Source organism: Castor canadensis, chromosome 6, assembly GCF_047511655.1.
Source record: "Castor canadensis chromosome 6, mCasCan1.hap1v2, whole genome shotgun sequence".
In the NCBI taxonomy this organism is placed as follows: Eukaryota; Metazoa; Chordata; class Mammalia; order Rodentia; family Castoridae; genus Castor; species Castor canadensis.
The window spans coordinates 77,702,384-77,729,868 of NC_133391.1; the positions used below are offsets into that span (position 1 = coordinate 77,702,384).

At 49.7% G+C, this 27,485-nt stretch overlaps 1 protein-coding gene and 1 pseudogene across 25 annotated transcripts in view; one reads left to right on the top strand and one right to left on the bottom strand.

Annotated features, from left to right (window-relative positions):
• Positions 1 to 74: 74 nt before the first annotated feature.
• The window catches only part of LOC109681333 (protocadherin gamma-C4), a 182,840-nt gene continuing 155,429 nt past the window's right edge, over positions 75 to 27,485 (bottom strand). For 21 of the 25 annotated variants that reach the window (XM_074076809.1, XM_074076810.1, XM_074076808.1 and 18 more), the window contains exons 2-4: positions 15,726 to 15,784; positions 6,784 to 6,872; positions 75 to 2,092 (exon numbers count right to left, since the gene is read on the bottom strand). In XM_074076809.1, coding sequence (XP_073932910.1) covers positions 1,866 to 2,092; positions 6,784 to 6,872; positions 15,726 to 15,784 — 375 coding nt within the window. In that variant the 3' untranslated portion in view covers positions 75 to 1,865. The other 4 variants (XM_074076821.1, XM_074076818.1, XM_074076798.1 and 1 more) reach the window with 4 other exon arrangements.
• Positions 13,032 to 13,154, top strand: LOC141424524 (small nucleolar RNA SNORA51; annotated as a pseudogene).

Sequence of the window (27,485 nt, forward strand, 5' to 3'; positions counted from 1 at the left end):
AGGACACACCTTCCAGCTCATCTCTTCATCCACACATGCCAGGAGCTCCATCTGTAGACAGAAACGGCTCGGCCTTTCAGAAGAAACCTTTTTATTATTTTTTTTCGAAGAAAAAAGCCATATAAATATTAGAGTATAAAACTTGCGTGAGATACAGGAAGGGAATGGGGGGAGCTACGTGACTATGCCAAGAGAAGCGTTTATAGAAGGCGTCAGTACGGGAGGAGGGGGTCACCGCAGCGCGTGGACACAGCACAAAACACAGTACGAGCCGCCGCAGGCAAGTTCAAGGACAGACGGCTGCGCGCAGCCCCCGCCCGCTGCCCACTCGCCATCATCACGTAAAAGCACATCGCACTACACTATTGGCTATTCTACACCAGCCAAAGGAGGGGGCTCTACACTACTGTAAGGGCTGGGGTAGGGTCTCTTGCAGCCCCTCTGGATGAATGGGACGACAGGGGCAGAAGCGGATGGGCAGAGGAAGGTCTATGCACAAGGAGGCACTGGGGGACTTTAACCAGTCTCTGGCCACTAGGGGGCGGACTGGGGCCCTGGGCAGAGGCTTTCACAGAGAAGAACCGGCACCTGGCAAGGTGAAGGACCAGGCTTGAGGAGCGCAGGGGCCCTGCACAGAAGCCCTTTCGTGCGTTGAGGCTTTCTGTCCACTTGGTCCCTGCTCTAGCTCCTTGCTACCGACCCAGGGACCAAGAATGGCCTAGCTGGGCCATTCTTCCTGCTGGGGCTCCACTGACCCACCAGAGGCACCTCTGGAGTACCCAGCACCCACAGAGGCCCCTCTTTCCTCTCCAGGAGACCTGGTACTAAATCCATTCAGAGCGTCCTTGGACTGAAATGCCAGTTTAAATCCATTGGTCCTGATAGCACAGCCCACAGCTGGCTGCCTGGGCTGAACCCTATATGGGAGGGGGGGAGGGTTTGGATTTCCAGCCTGGTACTTGTTTATAGCTGGAATCTGGGGATCTGGCCAGTACCCTGGGGATATGCAGAGCCTCCTGCAAGCCCCTGTTAACTGGTGGGCCAAGCTTTGCCCATCCCCCATCCCATCCATATACACACACTTCCCTTCTTTAGCCTACCAACCCCTACAATCTGGAAACATGCAATGGAGTCTCTCATTTGAGGAGGGCTAGGGAAGTCATAGCATGCAGTGGGAACATCAAACAATGAGAAACAAAAGATTGGTCCCCAGGGCACTGGGAAGAAGCTTGGTGGCAAACTGCCTTCCCTAAATCCAGCAAGCATCAGTACCATGGGAATGGTGACCGTGTCCCCCAAACTTGGACATTGGTCTCAGGCTCTAGAAGGTAAAGGATTTGGCACCAAACCCTGCTTTGGGGAAGATTGAGAAGAGGCCAAGATTTGAGGCGAGACCAAGAGGTCGTGATGCTCTTCCAACTTCAGAACAATGAGCCTGTTTAGGTCAACTGGTACCTCAACACTCCCACCAAAAGAGGAACTTTGAAAGAGTGGGGTAGGGTAGGGAGGTGGGAGGTGGGGTGGATGGGCCTGATTGAGTTGGAAGATGGAGGAGTTCAGCTGTAACTGAAGGGGGTGTGGCAAACGGTTCTTTGTGTCTACACTAACCCCACAACCCCCATGGGTACAGCAATTGATTAGATGGGGGTTCCCAGCAGAACTCCCTTTGCATATTCAACCCCCTGGGGGCAGAGAGAGGAGGTGTTGACTGGGCACTTGTTTCTGTTTCCCGAGGGGAGCATGGCCTTGGCCTCTATCAGTATCCTGGGGGTAAGCCCTGAAATTCTGAGGCCTGGGTACAGGTAAGGAGAAGCTGGGCTGGTTGGGGAGGGAGGCTGCCCTTGGCTTTAGGCCTGGCCTCCACATTACTTCTTCTCTTTCTTGCCGGATTTCTTCTTGTTGCCATTGCCACCTGCTGGGGTCTTGCCATCCCGCTTGCCAGCTGCGTTGGTCAGTGTGGCATTGCTGCCCGGGATGTAGACATTCTGGCGGTAGTCAGGCACGTGTTGCAGAGTGAACTGGGGTCCATAGCGGGCACTCAAGCCCATGGTGCCAGCACCTCCTCCCAAGGTGGAACTTCCATCAGCAGCTTCTGCAGAGACAGGAAGAACACATCAGCAGATTAGGGTAGTGAATGAGCACCCTCAAAGCACCCGGCCCACACTGAGCACTAGTGATGCAGTGGTCGCCATGGTAGCGTCCACACACAGGAGTTAAGGGGAGTGGTCAAGAATGACAAAGCCTCAGTTTGATTTCTAGCTCTCTTATTGTGATCCTGGGCTAGTGTACCTAAACTCTCAATGTTGCCTTGGTGTTCTGTTCTGCAAAATGGAGGTAATAAGAGTATCCACTTCTGGCTTTGGTGAAGGCTCAACAAGAAAACATATGAAAGTACCTAGAATCATAGCTGGTGCAGGATAAGTGCTCAGAACATGCTAGTTAGTATTTCTCTGGGAGGTGGAGACCCTGGTGCTCAAATCCTTGCCCTCCCCCCCTTCTCAAGGGAGCCTCTGGCTTTTACATCAGTCACTAGTTTATGCACCCTCCTCCTGTCCTTCTACCCAGTGCCTGGCACTAAGTAGCTATTCAGTAGTTCTAGAATTAGTGGGGGTGTAGAGGGGTGTGTTTCCAAGCACTCTTTTTTGTTCTTTTTTTTTTTTTTGAGACAGGCTCTTACTATGTATACCAGGCTGTCCTTGAATTTGCAGTTCTCCTGCCTCCATCCTCAGAGTGCTAGAATTACATAGGTAGGCATGCTCTACCTCACCAGGTTAGCACTCATTCCTTGAGAGCATTTGAAGCACTTTGCTAGGTGCTTCACATGCCTGGTTGCTTTGAAACTCAACACAACACCCATTGAGGCGGGTGGTGTTGTCCTCATTTGACAGCCGAGGGAACCAAAGCTGAGATGTAGGCAGTATGTGTGACAGCGGAACTCAGGAGGCCTTGGTGTATCCAAGTGTGTGCTGGAGGACAGAATTACCTATGACTGCTCGGAGGGCAAAGGAGGTGGTACAGAGATATGGATGCACCATGCTCTGGGAGACTGAGAAGAAGATGATCCCAGGAACCAGACATCTTAGGAACAATGCAAACATAGCTAGGTGACATCAGAGAGCACTGTCAGGCCAAATTCCCACTGTACAGAAGAAGAAACTGAGGCCCAGAAAAGCATGTTCTGGCCCTCACTCATTCTGGCCCTTTTAAAAATGCAGATTCTCAGATCTGCACTACATCAAGATGTCCAGGTGATCTGTATGCATATCAAAGGTTGAAGGAGGAAGTACTGCCAGTCACGGGGTTTTTATGAGGATTCCCTGAGACAGTGCTTCATCTGGGCTGGGCATTTGGTAAGCACTCAATAAATACTAACTGCTGTTGTCACCTTCCTCCTCCAAGTTGTCATCCCTTCCACCCTCTACTGGCCCTGGCTAGGTAAGGGGTGCTAGAGGGGGAAACTGGAGTTTCACTCTTGCACTGGAGGCCACAAATTCCGCTGTGGCTAAGAGAGACAGTTAAAGGCCCAGGAAGGTACAGCCCAGCCTGGCCCAGCTGGCCGAACCAGCTCCTCCCAGCCTCCCTCAGACCCCACCCTAAGATCTTGAGACCAGGGAGAAAGGGTGACCAAGCCAGAGAGGCTGAGTAATGCTGGAATACCAACCAAGGATTGAGAAATGGACAGAAAATGTTTTTAATGTTGGGAGAAGAGCCGGGAGGACATAAGAGAAGGGGACACTCCTCGGTCTTTCTGCCTCCACATTCCAGTGCCTGGGTTTCCACAGCCTCCATTTCAAGTCCCAAAGCCTTGGAGCTGAGGGCCTTCTGGGGGCAGGAAGAAGGTCTGGGTGGGAGGGAGCAGCTGCCCACTTCCTCTTCTCCTTCCCTCAGCCCTTTCATTCACTGACATTTGCCTGTTTTCCCTAATTAACTCCAGGAGGGAGCCTGGTCCTCCCTGGCCCACCCCTTCCCTCCAGCCGCCAGCCACTTCCAGCCTCCTCCAGTGGGAGGGGGAAGGGCCAGAATTCAGCTTCAAAGAGCCAGGATTCCAGAGTGATTTAGGGGCTTCAGGGGAGACCTAAGAGGCGCCAGAGAGAAGGAGAGAATCTGTCGGTTGGGGGGGTGTGCGGGGCGGGTGGGGGAGGGACACAGGAGAGAGAGAGAAAGAGAGAGACAGAGGCAAAGAGAGAGAGAGGCAAAAAAAGAGTGAGAGAAAGAGAAGTGGGGGAGGAAGGAATGTGGAGATAGGAAGTGCTTGACTAAGTGGCAAAAGCTGGCCACCCACATCTTACATGCACTCAAGATCCTTGAAATTGGGATGGACCAGGAAGGCAAGAAAATGGGGCATCTAGACAGACTGACACGAATGTGTTTGGTCAGCTCTGCCATTAAGGAGCTGTGTGATTTTGGCGCAGGCCTTGCATCTTGCAGACACAGCTTCCCCACCTATAAATCTGAGGAGAAGAGGCTTTGACTCTATAGAATTCACTGACAAAGGCCCCTCCCCATTCTCCTCCCTCCCAAGACCCACCTTGGGCAAGAACCAGGATTTTCTCTTGGTCCAAGGAGACTCTTGGATTTTTTCTCTTAGCAAAGCAGTGAGCTAGGAGGAAGCTGGCCTGGAGCCGGTGGAGCTACAAACCGCAGCCTCCTTGGGAGCACACCTCCCTTGAGTGTTTTTTAAAAAGCCTCCCAAGGGTGCCTCCCTCTTACTCCCTCCTGTATCCCCCCTCTGACAAGCCTGGCTGGGCTCCACTCCAGGAGCCTCTCCAGTTCTGGGACTAGGAAGTGGGTGTGAAAGTGACAGCAGGCCCTGACCCTTGGAACACCTCCACCCCAGAGTCCATTCCCCAGAGTTCAGTCTCAGCCATGGGGCAGGCCCTGTGTGGGCCCGAGGGCAGAGTCTGACAGGGGAGCCTGCTGCCTGGGAGGGTTTGGGGCCATAAATACTGTTTCCATTTCTGTTTTTAACATCTGGATTTAGGCTAAAAAGCCTGATTTCTGGCCTTAGGGCTCAAGGCCACAACAGCTAAATAGACCTGTTTACTTCCCTCAAGAGCTGGACTTGGCTTTTCCTCAGACCTAGCTGCCTGCCTCTTTGTACTCAGCATCTGGCCTGTCTAGGGTCACAGCTCCACCAGAAATGGGCCAGCTCTGCCTCAGGATGCTGACAGTACCCCACCTGTCCCTTCCTCTGTCTTCTTGTCACTCACCACCTTGGCCCCACTTACCCTTACAGATATCTAGGGTAGGACTGCCAGATAATAAACCAAATAAAAGCACAAAGCTTCCGATTGTATTTGAGTTTCTGGTAAACAATGAGTAATTTTTTTAGTAGTCTGTCTCGTGTAACATTTGAGATGCACATATGCTAAAGCAACACTCGTTCATCTGAAATTCAAATTTACCTTCACATCCTGTATTTTATCTGGAAAACTTAACCTGGGAGAATAGTGCAGGCCATTCGTTCAGCTTAGATCTAGTCAACTAAAATGGAAACTGAGGCTGAGTCTCAAGGCAGACTGTAGTAAAAAGGGCATGAACCTGGAAGCACAGCTGGGTTGGAATGGCAGTTGTGCAGCTCCAAATCTGGGGCCTTGGAGCAAAGCCCGCTTGGACAGGGGAGCCCACATTCCTCCCCTGTAAGACATGAAAAAACTAACCTGCCTTGCAGACCTGTTGGGGGATTAATTGAACAGAAGTCCCTAAAGTTTGCTTGGCACGTTCCCAGGCCCTCCAGTGGGCTGGAGGGCAAGGCTTGCGAGTCACATGTAAGGTCAATGCCTAACCTCTGCCAGCCTCCTTGAAGCCCACCATTTGCTGCTCCAGAAGCTAATCCTCATTTACAAATATTATTCTAATTCCATTATAGGTCAATAAAGACAGTGATTAATCAATTACAGCTACCATATACTGTGCCTTTACCCTCTGCTACCTGTGCTGAGGGTCTTATATTCGGCCACCACAGCTTCTGGCTTGTCTGTTAATATTGTGCCCATTTCATAATGAGTGCAACTGAGACCCAAGTGGCTTCATAACTTATCTAAGTCCTCACAGCTAAGTGGTGGCACAGGATTTCAATCCAGATCGACTTGCCTCTAAAGCCTGCACTCTTCTCCTGCTCAGGACCTTTGTGGTGACCCTTCATGGACAACCCCACCACTGCCTGAGTCTCTATTACATGTGAGGGTCTTTGTTAGCCTTATGAGAAAATCAGAGTCCTGGTGGGGGGAGCAAAAAAGAGGAGCCTTATCCTCTCTGTTGAGAATATCTATGCCTACTGTCACTGAGGGCTTGTGTGCCAGGCCTGATAGTCTGTGCTCACGATAGCACCTTCTTTATTTACTTATTTGTTTTTGGATTTTCAAGACAAGATCTTGCCATGTAGTCCAGGCTGGCCTTGAATACATGATCTTCTGCCTCTGCCTCCAGAGTGCTGGGATTACAGGTGTGTCCACCATGCCCAGCCTGGCCCCATTTTCCTGACTGAGAAAACTGACTAGTCACATGAATAGTAAGTGGCAGAGCTGGGACCTGACCTAGCTGTCCTGTTCTAGAACTACATTTGTAACCATTACTGCCACATCTCCTCCAAGGATTGCTACTTGGTCACACTGGACAGGCCAGGACCCCCCAATCTCTCTGTTGTTCCTTACCCTGACTCTATGTCCTGGAATGTCTCTAACCAACTGCAAGATCTAGAGAAACCATGCAGGTTGATACCCAGCCTCCATCCATGGAGGCTATGGGAGGCACCCGAGCCCACCACACACTGGCACCACTTACCACTGGCGGAAGCCAAGATCATGGCTTGCAGCATCTCTGTGTCAAACTGGTTGTTGGGCCAGGTGCCAGTTTCATCACCATTTTGGGAGCTGGGGAGAGAGTGGATGGTGAGCAGTGTTTCAGGCCAGCCCCGCTCATGCCCTTTCCAGCCTCTTGCCAGGGTTCCCAAATCAAGCGCCCTATTCCCACCCCACACCCATAAACTGCTTCTTTGAGAGAAGTCAGAGGAGCTTATAGAATCGTGTGGGCCCACAAGCCGGTCCCTCAAACCAGTTCTTTGGTGTCTCAGGTATATTTAATAAATTGTATTCCCCACCCCATATGAGAGGGGGTGGCTTACTGCCAAGCCCCAGACCCTCTTTTGAAGGCATCGAAAGAGAAATGGGAGAGAACATCCCAGAGCTGCAGAGAGACCCACAGGACAAAATCCACAGGCATGTAAGAACTGCCCTTCCTGTTTCACAAGAATATCCACCCCACCTCCACTCTCAAACAGTCTATCATCATACCTTTTCCCAGGCACCTCCCTGTTCCTCAAGCTACCTCTTGCAAATTCCGGGTAGGTATGAGTTCCTAAAATGTCAGCCAGGCCTTTGGCAACATGAGTCAATGTATCTCAGCCAATCCCTGACCCCAGCCAGGCTGGCCCAGGTGCCTGCCCCATGGTTGCACAGTCACCCTGTGACTGCAGTTGCACCTATCTGCTCCTCTACCAGGGTGACCTGTGTGAGGTAGGGACTGGGGCTGCCTCCTACTGAAGCACCCAGAGGGAAGTCTGGCACCTGGACTCATTAGGATGCTTAGAAGTTCTATAGATGCAAAACCACATGACATGATCCATAATTCAAGAAAATATTGCACTGTAAGAGAGTTCTAAGGAATTTCAGTTCAATTTGGATTTTTCCCACAGTGACAAGGCCCATGCTTTTGGGGTGTATGTTGGGGGGAGGGTGTTGGAGTTCAAGGATCAAATTATTTCAGTTTGCAGGGGGAAGCGGTGAGCAGTCCCGGCACACACATACAATCTGCCTTTTTGGTAACTGTTGGCACCATCTAGCAAACACAAGGAAGTTCCTCAATAAACAGTCATTGACTGAATGAATGAGCATAGGCCAGAGGAGAGAGTTAGCTCTCCTCTGTGGCTGCAGGGCACGCCTTGAAGGCATGATAGCAATGTGTGTGGTGTGGTGTGGTGTGGGGTGTGTGTGTGTGTGTGTGTGTGTGTGTGTGTGTGTGTGTGTGTGTTGCCGAGGTGGGTGAAGAGCTTTCTACAATTTTTGCAAGGTCTGTCTTTGCTTATGGGTTTCCTGATCTGGAATTCCCCATCTGTGAGTAGTGGGCTCACAGCTGTTTTGTCACAGCAAACATAAAATTAAGGTTGGAGGGGAAAATGGGAAACTCATCCTTCTCTCCCAAGACTTGAGATTCTAAGCTCGTTTATTCAACAAATATTTATTGACTATGCACCAGACACTGGGCCAGTGCTGGATGTGCAGTTGTGCACATGACAGGTACAGCCATCTTTATGGTGCTTGTGGTGCACACTGAGAAGCTGATGAAACAATGACACAATATTTGCATTGGGATTGGAACAAATGCAAGAAGGCAAAGAGCAGGAACTATCAGGACAGACAAGGAGGATCCTGACCTAGTCAAAGTAAGACAGCTCAGTCAGTCTAGGCTTCTCCAAGAAAGAGAACAAAAGTAAATCTGAGCAGATTATCCAGGAGACTGGGAGGAGAATGACAGCTAAATAAATGTGGAAGCAAAGATTGAAAATCACCACTTGGTGACTCAGGTAAGAATTACCCATGAATACCAAAATGCTAAAAATGGGTGAAGGTTGCTGAGATCTCAAAGAATCATCTACAGGTTATTTACTAATCACAAGAATTTAAGAATATCTTTACTGGGTGTGGGTTCATGCCTATAATCCTAGCATTTGGGAGGCAGAAGCAGAATCTCAAGTTCCAGGCTAGCCTGAGCTACAAAATGAGACCCTGTTTTAAAAAACCACAGTCTGGAGATATAGTTCAGTGGTAGAGTGCTTGCCTATCATGTGCAAGGACCTGGGTTCTATCCCCAGCACAGATATAAAATAAAAATATCTTTATAAGGCTGGACACAGTGGTGCACACTTGTAGTCCCAGCACTTGGGAGGCTGAAGTAGGCAAATTGATTGAGCCCCGGGGTTCAAGGCCAGCAACAGAGCCAGACCTTATTTCAAAAATAAATAAAATGAAAATAACTGGGGAGGGGGGAGGTGGCCCAAACAATGTATATACATATGAGTAAATGTAAAAATGATAAAATAAAAAAAAATAACTATTTTGGAGAAATCTGGGGACACCACTTTCACCAAATGAACACATTTGGCATCATCAACAATGGAAAAAACTGACATTAAATGCCTACCAATACGATGTGTGGAAAGTACACAATGTCACCCATTGAATAGTCCTACCAAGGCTGTGGAACCTGGATATAAACAAAATAGCCAACAAATTCGGATCATGGACATTTTAAAAGGCAACCGGCCTGGACTCTTTAAATGTATTTATGTCATTGGGGGTGGGGGGAAAAGCAGGGAACTGCTCTAGATTAAGGAGAAGAAAGAGATATGACAACCATATACAATTCATGTTCTTGACTGAATCTTGAATTTTTAAAAAATGAACAGATTAAAAGAATATATTGGAGCTGGGCACCAGTGGCTCGCACCTGTACTCCTAGCTACTCAGGAGACAGAGATCAGGAGAACTGCAGTTCCAAGCCAGCCCGGGCAAAAAGTTCACGAGACACTATCTCAAAAAAAACCCATCATAACATAGGGCTGGCAGAACAGCCTAAGCAGTAAGAGCTCCTGCCTTGCAATTGTGAGGCCCTGAGTTCAAGCCCCAGTGCCACTGAAAAAAAAAAAAAAGGATATATTGGGATATATTGGCACCATCTATGAAAATCTGCTAGTGCACGGTGTATTGCTGTTAAGTTCCTCAAATGTTACAATTCCGTCAAGGTGATATAGGAGTCCTAAGGAGACATACTGAAGTATCAAATGTTCTGATGTCTGCAATTTAGTACTTGTGTGTGCGTTCACACATGTATGTAGAGAAAGATAAAACAAAAATGCAAAATATTAATAGTTGATGAATTTAGGTTAAAAACAAAAGTAAAGAGTATTCAGATGTTCATGATACTACTTTTTCAACTTTTTGAGGTATTTAGAAGGGGGGTTACCATGATGGGATTTCTTAATTATTTAAAACCCACTCTTGCCCTTCCACAAGGACCAAGGGTGGGGGTTCCCCTGGGAGGACAGGAGCCCAGAAATGGGGCTTCAGTCACCTCATGTCCATGGAAATTCAGGAATCCTACTTGTAGCTTAGCTCTGGGGCAGGTGGGCTGCGGCCCAGGTGAAGAGGCTCAATGGGAATAAAGTGGGGAGAGCAGGCAGGGGCAGCAGGGAGGACAGCCCTGGCTGATGGTTAGGAGGACATCATGGTGGTGGGAAGTGGTATTGAGGAGAAAAGGTGGTGGCAGGGTGCCCTGGACCATGATGGGCTAGACTGTCAGGAGGATTCTTGGGAAATGCTAGAAGGCTAGAAGCCAAGCAGGTGGGCAGGCCGCCAGCTCCCCAAAGCTGGCAGGAAATGAGCAGAGGGGAGGGACTGCTTTTTTTAGCCATTTACTGAGACCTCTCCATGCTGAGCACTGGGCCAACTGGTTTATGTATTTATCATCTGTTTCATCCTCAGAACTTCCCTTGTAGATAAGGGCTTTGATTATCCCTTTTTCCAGCAGGTGAAATCAGGGCTCAGAGGCCTTCTCAAAGTCACCCAGCTGGTAAGTAGCAGAGCTGCAACCCAAATGTCCTAATATAACCCCAAAGTCTGAGATCTCACACACACCAACTAGGTTTCAACAGGGAGACCCTGCAGCCCGGGCAGCAGATACAGAGGCTCTTCCAGGATATCTGGGGGAAGAGTGAAAAGTGAACACAGAGGCTGCTGACTACATCAATAGGCCATTTTTCAAGCACCCACTATGTGCCTGAGATAGGCCCTAGAATTTCAGAGATGACACACATAGTTCCTGCCCTAAGACTTCTGTACAAGGTGGATTTGTGTGTGTGTGTGTGTGTGTGTTTGTGTGTGTGTGTGTGTGTGTGTATGTGTGTAGTATCCCTATAATAAAATACTCCCCAAATCATACTCAAGAAAAAGTGAGCCGGGCACTGGTGACTCATGCCTGTAATCCTAGCTACTTAGGAGGTAGAGATCAGGAGGACTGTGTTTCGATGTCAGCCAGGGCAAATAGTTTGCGAGACTCTCTGGAAAAAACCTGTGATGGAGTGGCTCAAGGTGTAGGCCCTGAGTTCAAACCTCAGTACCACAAAAAAAGAAAAAGAAAAGGTGAGAAATCTGGGAAAGCCACCCTAACAATAGCCTGGACTTTATTGTTAAAATGTAAATGTGTGTGTATTTTTTAAATACACAATAGCAAGAGCCTATTAGCCTAAAAATATACATAAATGCCCATATGAGGGTCTATTGTACAATGATTAAGTGACTTGAAGAATTTTTATTGACATGGAAATTCTCCTGCTATATTGCAAAGAGGAAAAAATAGACTACAATACTAATGGACAGTATAGCCTTAATTACTATTTAAAAAACAAGCAAACTATAATCTGCCAGGTGTGGTAGTGCACACCCCTAATCCCAGTACTTGGGGTGCTGAGGCAGGAAGATTATGAGTTCAACACCAGCATGGGCTACACAGGGAGACACTGTCTGAAACAAGCAAACAAACAAACAAACAACCTGTATGAAATATATCAGTTTTCTGGGGATGAATGTTCTTTTTGTTTTGTTTTTTGAATGGAAGCTCTTGATATTAAGTGTGAACAAGTTTGTGAACACTTTATTTAGGTGAATCAGATTTTTTTTAAAAATGCAACTTATGCTTGCTATTTGACGATACAAAAATGTTTAGAAAGATATGTATGAAAGTGTTGATGATTCAGTGAATAAAGTGCAAACAAAAGATGGGGAAGAAATATTTACATTAAAAGAGTTTCAGAGACTTCAGAAACACTCAACCAAACACAAAATGTGGATCTTAAAACAGAACCATCTGCTGAGGATGGTGAAGACCCAGATGAAATTATGTGATGTTCAAGATGTGCTTCAAAAGAATCCATAGGGGAGCCAGGCACGGTGGGTCATGCCTGTAATCCAAGAGACTTGGGAGGCTGATATTGAGAGGATTGTGGTTCAAGGTCAGCCCAGGCAAGTAGTTCAAGAGATCCCATTTCCAAAAATCACCAGAGCAAAATGGACTAAAGATGTGACTTAAGCAGTAGAGAGCCTGCTTTGCAAGTGCAAAGCCCTGAGTTCAAACCCCAGTCCCACTGAAAAAAAGAAAAATCCTAAGGGAGCCTGAGGGTGAGGATATAAATGAAACAGGTAGGGCATTCATTAGAGGTGAGTAACAGGATCCTAGAGTTTCAGAGCACCACCTCTCTACTTTTGTGTATATTTAAAGTTTTCCATATTAAAAAGGAAGTTAGCATATAAAAATAAGGAGTTTCTCTGAATTTTCTCTATTTCTCATGTTTCTATAATGAACATTATTATTCATTATATTCAGTATTATTTTATAAGCAGAAAAAAAAAACCACTATTTGTTGAATGAATGCCCAGTGTGAGAGTGAGCAGAGCGAGTGTGTTTCAAAGGAGCAGGACTGGAAGGGGATCCAGAGTTGGAGGACAATAGTATGGAGCCATGGAAGAAGAGCAGGGTGGTGCTAGGGAAGCCAAAATGGAGACAGTCTCTCTGCCCGCAGAAGCTGCAGACAGCTGTGGGAGGGCAGGACCCAGGTTACAGCTTGGTAGGGGGAGAGATGGATTGCTGGGCTCAGAGCTTGGGACAGCAGCTGCTAGGATCAAAAACAAGAGAATGACCTGAGAAGGCTTAGTAGTGGGACGGAGAAGCATGTGGTAGACAAGGACTTCAGAATGTCCTTGTGCAGGCAGTGTGGCCCAGTGCTGGCTTAAGCTTAAGCCAGGTTTACAGAAGAAGTCAAAATTGGCCCTTCTGAATCTAGTGTGCCATACCAGATGGAGGGGCTGTGAGCAAGACAGTAAGGAGGGAGTGAGGAAAAGAGCAGAGGGCTGGAGATTAAACAAGCACAATCTCCCTCTTCATCCCTTACTCCAATGTGCTCATCAAAATGGCAACCAAGAAGCCTCCTGGTGCTTACCACAGGCTGTGTTCTTACACAGACTGTATAGAAAGAAAAGGCAAAGTAAACCTACAGTTCAGCTCAGGCTGTGTGCCTGGTCTGTATTGCGAATGGGAAAAAATGGCAAAAGAAAACTCCCTGTAATTCTGGAATCCTGAGAAGCATCAGCACAGGGCCTTTGCATATGCTCTTCCTCCATCTAGAGTGTTCTTTCCTCTTTTTTTTTTTTTCCACAGCCAGCATTGTGGTTTTATTTGTAACAGCTAAAGATTGGAAACAGCCCAAGTGTCCACCACTAATTGAATAAATACAGTGACATTAGTCTGCACCTTATGTGAGCTCACTTTCAGGACATATTATCAAGTGGGGGGAAGAAAAGCAAGGTCCCTCTTATCTTCACCTAGTTAATTTGTATTCAGTCTTCGGATCTCAACATAGCCCCCTGTTCCCTGACTAGGTCAAATCTCCACCCCATGCCCTCACCACCAGGTACTGCTCTGCACAGCACTGAAGACAGCTCCAATCCTGCATGTATTTTTGTGATTGGTTCATGTTTGCCTCCCTCCACGCACTGCAAACTCCTTGAGAGCCCAGACCATGTATGTTTTATCTCTCCCACACCTGGCACTCTGCCTGGTCTCCAGTAGGTGCTTCTTGACTATTTCGATAATGGAGGCAGGGACCCTACCTCTGCTTTCATCTTGGTCACTTTAGAGCTGAATCAGAAATGTTTGCTCCATCCTCCAAATCCTAACTGAGGAAGGGGGAGCTCTGGAGCCTTCTCCATCCCCCTAAGAGCTCCCCCACAGATGCCAGACTCTTACTGATGAATTGGGAGAGACTCATGCTGCAAGCAGAGGGAAGGTGCACCCCAGCAGGGACATAAAAGGCAATGGCTGGGGCTTCCTGGTCCAGCAGGGACTTCTGCTTCAGGGCCAGTGTATGGCCTGGGCAGGGCTGGGTAGAGGGAACACAAATTGCCTAATATGTCTTCTCATAGCTGCCCCAGTTCAAATGTCCACTCCTCTTCCAAGAAGCCTTCTTGGATTCCCCTCCACCAATACACTCATACTCTTCTTCCTAGAACTTCCTAAAATGTGTAACTAGACTTTTTGAAGTGTAATGTGTCGTCAATTTTCTCTCCTCTGCTGACCTGGAGTTCGGGGATTGGGTCTGCTTGTTCACTCTTACTGCCCAGTAGCACAGGGCTGGCTCATAGTAAATGCTCAGTAAATATTTGTTGAATGCGTGAGTACATGAATAACTTATGGATAACCTATGGGAAGAAGGGAAATAGATGTGGGTTCAAGGAGGAACAAAAGCAGCCCAAGCTTTCTGGTTTGCTGCCTCTTAGAGGCCTTCTAGAAAGTGCTTTGCATTCCTGGTGCCATTGGACAGGCCTGGGCACGCCCAGGAGCTGGAATCTACCTTGGAAACCAAAGCCTCCAAGGTTCCTGCAGCAGTGAGGACTTGGTTGGTGGGAAGGGGAACGGAAGCCCCCAAGCTCAGTGTCTTAGCATACTGGCAAACACAGGCAAGGGTAGCAGCCCAAGCCCTGGCCTGTCTCCTTGACAGCCTCTTCCAAGGAGGCTTGGCCCTGAGCCCATCTCACTCCCCACAAACCAACTGGAGGTTTTTCCGCTGAAGTCCCCCCACCCGCAGGCGGTTCCTGTCTCAGCAGGAATTCATACCCCATTGAAATGAGCAGCTGGGGCAGTCTTGGTGGGAGGGTGAGTGGTGGGGAGCAGGGATCAAAGGCTCTGTGTGTGAGGGGCGGGGGTGGGGGGTGACTGTGTGTACTAGCTTGCCCACAAATCCAAAGAAATGAGAGTCAGAGACAGTAGCTCAGGGAAAGGGACAGGATGAAGAGAAACAGAGTGGGGGAGGGAGAGAGGGAGAGGAAGGAAGAGAGGGAGAGACTGACACTAAGGAAGAGTCACATTTATTGGTTCCTTCCACATTTATTGAGCACTCACGCCAAGCAGGCACAGATCAGTGCAAGCAGACACAAATGCTAGGGACCAAGATGCAGTAGCAAGGACAGAACCTGAGAGAGGGACTGACAGAGGGAGAAACAGAGACTGCACACTGAGAGGGACACAGACTGAAGAAAGAGGAGGCAGGGACAGAAGTCCCAGAGGAAGACTGGGCAGGATGAGTTGGGGCCAGAAGACAGCTAGAGGAGGAACAGGATGAGGAAGACCAGCCCCGGCCACTCCCCCTCAGTTCCATCTCCAGCTGTGCTGTCTCCTTTCCCCACAGCTGCCTCAGCGAGCCTCCTCCTGCTCCTCCTCTTGCTGGTGTTTGGTTCCCAGAGCCCGGGGTCAGGATAGAGCCCAGCTCAAGTCCTGGGAGGTGGATGTAAGCAGTAGACAGGTACAGAAAGCCTCTATCCAGAGACCAGCTGAAAACCATCTTGGGCCCCCCCAGATCCCTCAGGAGATAAGAAAATGTGGTGGAGAAAACGGATAGGGATGAGTGTGGGAATTAGGCTTCCACAATAGTCAGGGTAGGCGTGTCCTCCTTCTGGGGTCTGTGATTCCACCCCCAACACACCAAAACCGCCCAGAAATCTTGACCTGAAGGAAGAAGGCATTTGTAGCAAATGCCAAGCCTCCCCCTCCCCACTTCTTCCCACATCATCACTGAGAAAATGTCACAGAGAAGAAGGTGGGCAGAAGAATTAGTCACATACCCGCTGGTGCCAGGTCTCTGGGCCTGAGAGAAACGCCAATCCGTGTTGGGCGGGGCTTGCTGTAGAGAAAAAACAGAGGGAAAAGGACTGAGTATTCAGGAGCAGTCACATAATCACCCGAGCCCCTGGGGATGGGCCAGGAAAAGGGAATGGGGTAAGATGGGAGAGGCAGACGTCTCCAAAGACCGAAAGAAAAACAAACAAAATAAAAACCTTAGGTCTCAGAGGTCTGACTTACCAGAGACAAAAAGAAAATAGCATTTCTTTTGTTCACTTGCACACTTTTGACCACAGTGAGCAAGCCTAGATTTCTTTGCTAAAGAAATGGCTCCTTTTGAGGATAATGGGGAGATGAATCTGATCAAAGTATATTACATACATGTATGAAAATTTCATAATGAAACCCATTGTTTTGTACAACTAATATACACTAATTAAAAATGAATACAAAAAAGAGAAAAATGGCCCCCTTTTCTATGCCCCCAGACTCAGAACTTCTGAGTTGAAATTCAAAGACTGAAAATGTCTTCTGTGGAAGGGGGAAGGGGCGCAAGTGTAAAGAAGGTCCTCAGAAGTGGCAGAGGAGGCTTTTAGGCAGAAGTTCACAAGCTGAAGTTATTCAGTTCCTCAGCTGGGAACAAAGCATCCTCTGCAGCAAGATGGCTGCTGCTCTGGGTAACCCTTTTCCTGCCAAGTGCAGTGACACATTCAGAAGGACCCCTCCCACCCCCCCCACCCCACCCCCGTCCAGGCCTTGGCTCTCAGGGATCTCGTCCCACAGCTAAATACATTATTAATTTAGGAGACGTGCCAGACTGGGCCTTTGCAGGGCATCCATGCCCCAGGACACCTCTCACCCCCAGAACTCCATGGCAGACAATGGCCTGTAACTAAGGAAGAGAGAACAAGGCTGCTCTGTCTGGGACAGAGGAAATGGCTGGGATGGAGCCCAGAGGGATCAAGATCCCACAGCCTCTGAGCACAGCCAACTAAGTTTCCAGGACTCCCAAGGGGCTAATCTGTAGCCATCTCCCACCTGGCCAAATGTGTGGGGGATATGCCAGCCCCTTAACTTCCAAGTTCTTCCCAGTCCTTTCGGGAGCCTTTTTATGTCATCACACACTCTCGGGGAGCACACCTGCAGCCCTGTTCTGGGGTGCGCTGGTAATTAATTCTCACACTCACTGCCAGGAGCGGAGAATGTGACCGTCTCAGATTACACTGGGGAAAAGAAGTTCCAGGACTACCAGTGACTCACACTAAGGTTCACAGGTGACAGTAATGTGAGCAGAAGCCAGAAACGGAACATCCCAAGTGCATTCTGAGCCAGGAGCACCATTCTGGCGCTGTCGTAGAGAAGGGAGCGGGGATGTCCAGCCCTTAAGCATGGCAGAATCTACATAAAGATGCAGGAATCATGATGGCAGGACAGGGAGCTGCAAACTCACCACCCACATGAGACAGGCAGGTCAATGTTCTGGAAGGGCTGCTGAGGATGACAAGCCCCCAAAACAAAGACTCTTTCATACTGAAGATCCTAATGGGGAAAGAATCCCACCTTTGCCCATCCTAGCAACTGCCAACCATCTCTTGACTCTTGTCCAGCTTTACAAGTTCTAAGTGCCAAGCCATTCAAAGCACACACTGGAGCTAAACAGACCTGGGTTAGACTCTATCACCTACTCTGAACTTGAACAAGTCACTTGACCTCCATGAAACTGTTATGAGGATGCTAATACCATCCAGCAGCAGTGGTGGGAAGAGCACATGAGACATCCTGGTTCTCCATGTAGAGTGTAGTATGGCTCTCCCAATCAGCTATCAGAAGCACCTGGGGATGTTGTTTCAAAATTCCCATATACAGTATAGGCAGGATGGGGCATAGGCTTAAGGGTCGTGGAAACTAGTGCTCTTTACTATTATAGTTTCCCCACATATGAAGGAACCTCTGGCGTTGACAGTCTGTGGCTTTCCATCTGCCAGAGGAGGGAGAACTCATCAAGAGTCTCAGGTCACCCCTAAAGCCCTGACCCTGGGTCGCTGGGCACATCCTGGTCAGGACAGAGCCAAAGTCTATTTCTGAGCATCCAGAGTTGGGATGCTCCAGGCTCTCACTTAGGGAGTAGGGAGGAAAGGGCCACTTGTCTTACGGAGGCCTGCTCACTACACTGGTTCAGTTGGCCCATGTGTCTGATGTTTCTGGGCTGAGGTGCCACCTTCCTTCCTATGGAGCCCCAGGCCCAGCAGGACCCGCTGGCTAGCGGGTCGTAGAGTCCCACAAGCCCCGCGTCTAGAAGGCCCAGCATCGCTCCTGCTTCTAGGAACCGCCGGAAAGGCTCAAACCTGGTGGGGGAAGAATTCTGAATCCTTGCCCAGGCCCTGGGCAGCAGAAGACTTGGGACCCTTACCAAGGCATCACAGTCAACCCCCTGGGGGCAATGGAGGGGATAGCCCCGTGAACCTGGCAGCCATGGACTGGCAGCGAGAGCTGGTATGCGTGTGTGCCAGTCAGGCGAGCCGAGCCCGCAAGCGGGACGGGGCTCGTGGGTGTGGTCGCAGGTAGGATGTAAGTGAACCCAGTGGCTCACCTGAGTCCTGTCAACGGAAGCAGTTAGGAGGACCGGGACACGAAGAGTTGAAGATGACTGTGAAGTCACAGATCGTGGGAGTGGGGAGAACCCAAGAGCCTAAAGGCCTGTGAGGCTTACTGGGGCCGGCGCCTAGGAGGGTCTGTGATGACCTCTACTTGGGACCCCCGACCCTTGCGGAAATCGCTAGAAATTCGCTGAAAGCTCTACGGAGCCCCAGCCCTTTCTGATTGTGGGGGTGGGGTCGGACTGACCTCTCCTCACCCACAATCAAAAACCACTTCCCAGTGCTCAGAGCCCCATCCCCGCCTCAACCACTCCACTCCTTCGGTTCCTCGAAGTCAGTTCAAATGGTCCCGAGAGCACAGCCAGCATCGCCAGCCAGAGAGGGGTGGATGCAAGTTCAAAGTCCCTTAAATGGACAGGCAGCTTCTCCTACGCTGCCTCCCAGGGGTCGCCCTGGGTGGTGGCCGCCCAGCCCTCACCTGGCTCCGCTCCCGCAGCGTATTAGAGGGGGAACGGAAGGTATCAGGCTCCAGCGCCAGAGCTGAAGGCTGCTGAACGCTGAGGGGCCTCAGGAAAGTGAAGTCACTGCCGTCCGAGGCTGGTGAAAAGCACGTCCTGTAGCAATGGCTCTGTGAGTCCGTGGGCCGCAGCGTCACCTCCATGTACTTGAGCGTGCCATCTGAGCTCACCTGCAGGTTAGGGCTAGACTGCTTATAGAACTCCCCAGAGGGGGAGTCCTGGCGCCTGCAGCACTGGCCCCCACCCCCAACCCCATCTGAGTGCCCCCGAAGGCACTTAGCTGACAGAATGGTGAAGGTGACTAAGGATAAGAGACTGATGGCTGCTAGAGCCACAATGAGGTAAAGAGTAAGGTCGGAACGCTCAGGAGGGTGTGTGAGAAAGTCACTGGATTTGGGCATTTCCTCAGCATTCTCATCTTCCAGAACAAGCAGCACAGTGGCAGTAGAGGAGAGTGAAGGGTCACCATTGTCCCTCACTAGGACCACCACCTGTTGGGTATCAGAGTCATCCTCCAGTAAGGCCCGGGCTGTGCGCACCTCACCAGTGTGTGCAGATACGAGGAACAGTCCTGGGGCTGTGGACTGTGGCAACAGGGAATAAGAGAGCCATGCATTGTGGCCTGCATCAGCATCCACAGCTGTCACTTTGGTGACCAAGGAGCCAGCAGGAGCAGAGCGAGGGAGACGCTGGGGGGCTGACAGCTCCCTGCCTGGCCTTGGGTGCAGCACAGCAGGGGCATTATCATTCTGGTCAAGGACAAACACATGTAGAGATGTGTTAGCATGCAGTTGTGGGGAGCCAGAGTCTCGAACTCCCACCGCAACCTGCAGCATCTGCAGCAATTCATAGTCAAAGGTACGTTGGGCGAAGACCCGTCCATCCTCAGGGTTGACATACACAAAGGAGGAGGCTGGAGCTCCCTGAATCTGACTCCCTATGATGGAGTAGGTGAGGCGGGCATTAGCCCCAGTGTCTGGATCTGAGGCAGCCACAGTGCAGAGAAGAGAGCCTGGAGGCCGATTTTCTGGGATGTAAGCAGTGTAGAGCTGCTGGGCAAAGTGGGGTGCGTTGTCATTAACATCTGAGATGTTGAGCCTGATGGTAAGGTGGGTATGCAGGGGAGGTGAGCCAGCATCGCTGGCCAGCAGCTCGATGATATAATGGGATGTGGTCTCACGGTCCAAGGGCTGGCTGGTTAGCAGTGAGTAGTGGTTCTCAGAAGGCTTAATCTGAAACGGCAGGTCTGGAGAGATATCCAGGGTCACTTCACCATTTCTACCTGAGTCTCGATCCCGAACATTAAACAACCCCACTACTGTGCCCACTGGTGTACTCTCCAGGACAGGATTGACCAAAGAGGCAAGTAGCACCTCAGGGGCATTGTCATTGGCATCCCCCACATCCACTTGAATCACACAGTGGCCCTCCATGGCTGGCTGTCCCTGGTCTCTGGCTCTTGCATGGATTTCATAGAAATTTGACTCCTCAAAGTCTATTGGACCGAACACATGGATTGCGCCACTGCTAGGGTCCAGGCCAAAGAGATTCCGCACTGCCTCAGATGTATGGTCTCCAAAAGAATAGTCTAGTTGGCCATTGGTGCCCTCATCTGGATCAGTGGCATTGAGACGGAGTAGCAGTGTACCTGTGGGTGCATTCTCTGGGAGGCCCACACGTAGAACTGAAGACTGGAAGGTTGGAGCATTATCATTGATGTCCAGTACGATGACAGAGATAAGGCTGGTCCCTGAGCGAGCTGGGGTACCCCCATCCACAGCAGTGAGCACCAGCTGATGTCTTGCCTGGGCTTCACGATCCAGCTGTTGCTCTAGCACCAGCTCTGGGAACAGCTTCCCATCTTTTAGGGTCTTCACGTTCAGAGAGAAGTGGCTGCTGGGGCTTAGCGTGTAAAAGCTCACAGCATTGGTGCCCACGTCTGGATCTTGGGCACTATCCAGTGGGAATCGAGCCCCAGGTGCAGCTGATTCTGAGATACGCATCTCTCGCTCAGGAGTGGTAAAGCTCGGAGAGTTGTCATTTAGATCCAGGATCTCTACCTCTACACGGATGAGCTCCAGGGGGTGTTCGGTCACCACCTGCACTGGGAGCAGGCAGCTGGTGCTGGCTCCACACAGGCTCTCTCGATCAATCTTTTGATTCACTGCCAAAGCACCGCTTATCAAGCTCAGGGAAAAATAACGCCCATTCTCCTCAGAGCCCAACCGCAGTCGGCGACTCAATAGATCTGTCACCTTTAAGCCCAGATCTTGAGCAACATTTCCCACCAGCGTCCCCGGCTCAGACTCCTCCACCACTGAATAACGAAGCTGCCCAGACACCCAGCCCCAGCAGCACAAGGACAACATACACAGCACTTGCCATTTCCCAGCGAGCTGTGGGGGTGTCTTGTGCCCCATGACCCAGGAGTCCTTTCCTGGAGAGTAACTGTGCTGTCCTGTCTCCCAGGTAGACCCACCACTTGAAATGTAGAAGCTGAAATCTCTTATGTCTCCTTCTAGTCTCTTAAAAACTGCTCGGAGGTTTGCCTGCCTGCAGCAGTTCTTAGTCACCAAATGGCGGGGGTGGTGGTGGGGGGAGGGAGTTAAATGTGAGTGGAGCTGGGGAGCTGGAGGAGGAGAGGCAGGCAGGAAGAGCAGATCCCCCACCTCAGCTCTGAGTTTGATTGGCCAAAAAGTCTGTCTGCTCTCAACCAATTGCGAAGTCTCCTCAGTACTGGAAACCTTGGGAACCAGCGCTGAAAATCTGTGTCACAGAAGCCTCCTACCTCCCCACTCATTTTGTGCTGCAGGTTGATTCAGCCCCCTTGGCAGCTAAGTTTGACAGCTCAGATGGTGCTCAACAGAGAAGACAAAGTGGTACAAAACTCCTCAGGGTTCTGTCCCAGCAACTTCCTGCGTGACTTCAGAAGCTTCCACTACTTTGCTTGAACCAAAAATATTTTATCTCTTTGGAAGAAGCAAAGCCCATGTGTTTCCCGCCCCATTCCCATCCCCCGCCCTGCTGAATGCTGCAAGGTTAAAAGATTTGTTAGAACCTTATAAAGTCTTGATCTAACTCTTCAGCAACTCTTTGAAGAAAATCAGCTGATGCTATAGGACTTAGCTCTTCTGAAATGCTGGACTCAGAATGTGGAATGAGAGCCAGGAGCTGGTGGCTGTATCTATTTACCCAAGAGGCAGAGCTCAGGAGGATCATGGTTCAAAGCCAGCCCTGGAGCAAATAGTTCATGAGACCCTCTCTCAAAAAAACCTCATCACAAAAGGGGGGGGGGACTAGCAGAGTAGCTCAGTGGTAAGAGCGGCTGCCTAGCAAATGTGAGGCCCTGAGTTCAAATCCCAGTGCTGCAAAAAAAAAAAAAAAGAAATGAGCAGCACAGTTTGTGAGGAAGAGAATGTTTCTGGGGCTAATCTAGGTTACCCAGGAGGGAGGCCAGAGGCCAGAAATGGCCTCTAGGCTTTATGGTTTCACAAAACTCAGGACTCTACTTAAATACTCCCAGAATGGCTATCTATGAATTCCTCAACAATAAATCAGTTTTCTGACGTTAAATTATTTCACTTACTATTTTTTTTCCCAAAGAGGAAACAAATGCACCCCTGCTTCCAGTCTACTGCATCTAGTTTGAATCCCAGTAGGAACTTGATCAGAAGTCCTAAGGGATCTGGACCAAAAGATCTCTGCTACCACTTTGATCAGTACCTTACTGTTCCTTTGGCTCCCTCCACTTTTGGCTCTCTGCTATGTTACAAATAGTTCCCTTCATGGCAGGCCAAGGAGTACTAGATACTACAGGGCAAAGATTTTAGTTTCCCCACAATCCGCTGAGAAATGGTAACCTAGAGTTAAGGTTCTCCAGAGCCCGAACCTGACCCCTTCATTCAGAAAGAGTAGAGAGGACAAGAGGTGTGGCTCAAGAGGTAGAGCAATGCCTGCTTTGCAAGTGCAAAGCACAGAGTTCAAGCCCCAGTACTGCCAAAAAAAAAAAAAAGTAGAGAAAGCAGCACCCTGGGTTTAGGATGATGGCCCCATGCAACCCACCCTTGAGGTGGGTACACAGAAGGTACACTTGAGCCTTCTGTGCTCCCACGTTCCGTCAGCATGCTTCCACAACAGCCTGGTTCTTGATTACCAATTACTTTTATTCCTTACTTTCAGATAAGGGCATGACCCTCCCCCAAGCGCAATCTGTGACATCTCCCTGGTTAATTCACAAAATACTTGTAAAGCACAGCATCTACCACATACTCACAGTTACTATTCACAAAAACGGTGACATCACTATGGGCTCTTACAAGGAGGCCAGTAATCTCTGGGATGTAGCCCAGCCATATGCCTGGATCAAAACACCCCTCAAGCACTGGCTGAGCCCACAAGGGTCTCACCTCTAGCCCATAGAGAAGATCAGAGGGTGGACAGCTTGGGCGAACAGGTTCCCCTGCCATAGGTGCACTGGGTGACTTCACCATCATGAAGCTATCACTCCGAGTGGGTGCAGAAGCCAAGGGTGTACAGCCGTGAGAGTGGCCTCCCACATCAACAAACTTGATAGGATCATCTGACCCTAGTTGGATTCGGAGGATCCCATTGGAAGGAGGAAGCCCCTCCCTCCTTCGAGATCTGGTGAGACAGGCACAAGTGCCAGCAGGAAAGCATGTTACTCCACAGGCAGCCCCACGCAAACACTTAGAGAGTAGTGCCACAAATGAGCCAAAAGAGACAAAGCAAATTGCCACGAGGGACACAGCCAAGTAGAGGGTCAGGCGGGATTCTCCTTCCCGTGGAGCTGAAGATTCTCGAAGATCAGGGACAATCGGATGGGTGTCTTCCTCTAAGGACACTAGGAGAGTAACAGAGGTAGAGAGTGGTGGGCTACCACTGTCCTTCACCACAATGACCAGCTTTTGTGGTGGGAGATCAGCTGGGATGGGAACGGCTGTCCTCACCTCCCCAGCATATCGAGACACTGCAAACAGGCTGGGATCTGGGGCCTCCAGGAGCTGATAGGAAACCCAAGCATTATAACCTGAATCCAAGTCCACAGCAGTAACTTTGGTGACTAAGTGGCCAGCACCAACTGATGGAGGCAGTGCTTGGGGACATAAGGAACCAGGCCTGGCCCTAGGGCGGAGCACGGCTGGGGCATTGTCATTGAGGTCCAGCACAAACAGGCGAACTGTCACAGTGCTGCTAAGGGGAGGGTTGCCTCTGTCCCGGGCCTGTACCTCAAATTGAAGTGTCTGTGTTTGCTCATAGTCAAAAGATCTAGTAGCATGAACAGCTCCTGTCTGGGGGTTCAGTGAGATGAAGGATGAAGCTGACACATCTCTATTTCTGGGCTCTAAGAGAGAGTAGGAAATAAGTGCATTCAGGCCAGAGTCTGGGTCAGAGGCTGCAAGGGAGCAAAGCAGGTCGCCTGGGCGGTTGTTCTCAGGAACAAACACCTCATGTGACCTCTGGAAGAAAGAGGGTGGGTTGTCATTCACATCTGAAATATTGAGGAAAATAGTCCTGTGAGTACTCAGAGGAGGGCTCCCAGCATCAGAAGCAGTGACCATGATGTCATAACTGGATTTAGCCTCTCGGTCCAGGGGTCCAGCAGTCACCAGGGAGAACTGGTTCCTGAAGGCAGACTTGAGGGCAAATGGCAAGTGGTCAGGAATTCGCAGGCTCACGTCTCCATTTGACCCTGAGTCAGGGTCCTGCACACTTATGAGTGCCACCACAGTGCCAGGCTCTGCGCTCTCTGGGAGAGTTCCAAGCTCTGAGGTCACTGTGATGTGGGGGGCGTTGTCATTTACATCCAGAAGATCCACCCTCAGGCTGCAATGTTGCTCCATGGCTGGAGACCCCCCATCACGAGCCCGAACATCAAATTCGTAGTAATTCTCACTCTCGAAGTCTAGGGGCCCCTGCAGGGTAAGCTTTCCAGTAGTGGGATGCAGACTAAAAAGGTTTCTCACACGATCAGGGGTGTGACCACTGAAAGAAAAGGTGACGTTACCACTAGGACCCAGGTCCGGGTCAGAGGCATTGAGCTGGATGAGTACCATGCCCGCTGGAGCGCTCTCTAACACGCTGATCCGGTAGCTGGACTGCTGGAAGGCTGGGGCGTTGTCATTTACGTCGAGCACTGACACCCGGAGCTCCGCGGTGCCAGATCTTGGGGGGTTCCCTCCATCCACAGCAGTCAGCACCAGGCGGTAGTCCGATTGCTTCTCTCGATCCAAAGGCTTCTCCAGGAGCAGCTCTGGGACCAGGCTGCCGTCGCTGCGCTTCTTCACATCCAATGCGAAGTGTTCATTGGAGCTCAGTCTGTAGCTGCTAATGGAATTGCTCCCCACATCTGCATCCTGAGCCTTTTCCAAGGGAAAACGCTGTCCTGGAGGAGCTGCCTCCCCGATTTCCAAGTCCAACTGCTGCCGCGGAAATCGGGGGGCGTGATCATTCACATCTACTATCTCTACCTCGGCTCGGTACATTTCCAAAGGCCCTTCGGTTACAAACTCCAGGGGCACGATGCAGCTGGCACTGAGCCCACACAGTGCCTCTCGATCGATTGGATTCTTGATGAGCAGGGCTCCGCTGTCCAAATCCACACGGAAGTGTCTTTGGTTCACCTCTCCAGCGACCTGCAGCCTGCGAGCTGACAGACTCTCTGTATCCAGCAGGAAATCTTGGGCGACATTCCCTACAAAAGTCCCTTCCTGTGACTCCTCTGGGACTGGGTAACGGATCTGCCCACAAACGTAACCCAGGTGGCAAAAGAAGAACAAAAGGGTAGCCCCCCGCCAGATCTCTACCCAGCTTCTCACCTTGCGGATCATTGCTGCCATCCGCCAAGTCTCTACTTGGTCCTGAGAAGCAGAAGCCGCCGACCCGCCCCAAATGGCCACAGCAGCTGGAGGCGCCTATCTCCCTTTCCCCGCGCCAGCTCTGGCGCGGCTGGGCCGGCGCTGCAAGGGTTACGCGCCGTTTTTTGCTGGTGGCGGGGTAGATTTGTCTGCCTTTCACCATCCGATTGGCAGACAGCAGCTCCTGGGCTCAGCCAATAGGCTGAGCAGATAACATCCCAATAGCAGCAGGGTTAATGCGTCGCAGCATTGGTAGGAGAAAAAAAAAAATGCCCAAAACCAAACCCCAAAATATAATAAAATAAGATAAATCCAACCTATTTTTTTCACCTTCCTCCTGCTCAATTGGTATTTCTTTCCACGGATCATTACCTCTGTGGAGAGGCAGACAATATATATGTATCTCTGTATTTTTTTTCTAACACACCAACTCACCCCGCCCCTTTTCGGCGGGGAAAACAGCCACTGCCTGAGCCCTAGCAACCTGCAACCCCGAGCGCGAGTAGCCATTTGAGACTGGTCACTTTGCTCGAGCCAGTGTTGTCATCAGTTGATATTCTAAAGGAGAAGCTTCTGTCTCAGACTGATTGTACTACAGAAACAGTAATTGGAAGTACTGTCTTTATACTCAAAACTCTATCCCTCTGCAGATTATCTATCTCTTCGCAGAAAGGCTTACACATTAATGTAAGCCAATTAAATTTATGCAGCACACGTTTTTGTTGTAACAGGAGGCACAGCGGAAACCAAAGCTTTCTTATTCAGACATTTGCTAGTGAAACACTAAACTACCATTCATTGATTTCAAGGACAGTATGGAAGCTGGGTGGTGGAAGCCAGGAGAGGGAGATGTTCCAAAACTGTATAAATCTGTGTCTGGGAGATCTCCTTACCTGGCAGAATGTTAATGTTCACAGATTTAGCAGCTTTCTTGAATAGACTGGGATCAATTACCAACAGCATTGTGCCTACAAATCCTCTTTATTTGACAATGCAGTATCCTTAATATGTTGTTAATTACCAACAGAGACCATTTCAAAAGAACCAGCTTTGTCACTTAGCCCCAGGGGACCTTTTGTAGCTGGAGACTAGATCTCACCCCACCCCCATCCTAATCTAGACCTCCTAGCAGCCTGGCTACTACCTTGAACAAGCTCAGAAACACTGCATGTTTATACACTGTAGGTACCTGAAAGCTGTAACCTGAGGGACAAACACATCAGAGCAAAGAGAAAGAAAAATCCAGGTTGATCTGCACATGGCATGTTAATTCATCCAAATCCTTACCTAGGTTATCACTGGCTGCCAAAACCAACAGAAACAAACTGGTGTTATTACCATTCCCCTATTTCTCCCCTCAAATCTTTGCTCTTCAGGAATATCCTTTTGACTATGGTGATGCCAGCAGCCAACAAAGGGAGATATCTGTCATTCTCTGTTCTTATACAAAAACAAAACAAAACACTCCTCCTTCACATACACAAACCAGAAAAAAAACTATCCCTCCTCCCATCATCCAGCTTAGTCAGAAGGAGGAGGGGTGCCCACCCTTGACTCTATTCCTCATTTCCTGTATCATGTCAACCAAGGAGTCCTGATTATTTTATTGCCACTGTGCTGGTTCAAGCATTTATCAGTCTTCTCAGATATTGCAACAGCCTTCTAACTGGTCTCTGTCTCCAATCTCCAATGTCTCCAATCTATTTCACTTATGGCTGCCAGAATAATCTCTAAAACAAACAAGAAAAATCCTGATGACAGTATATATGGGT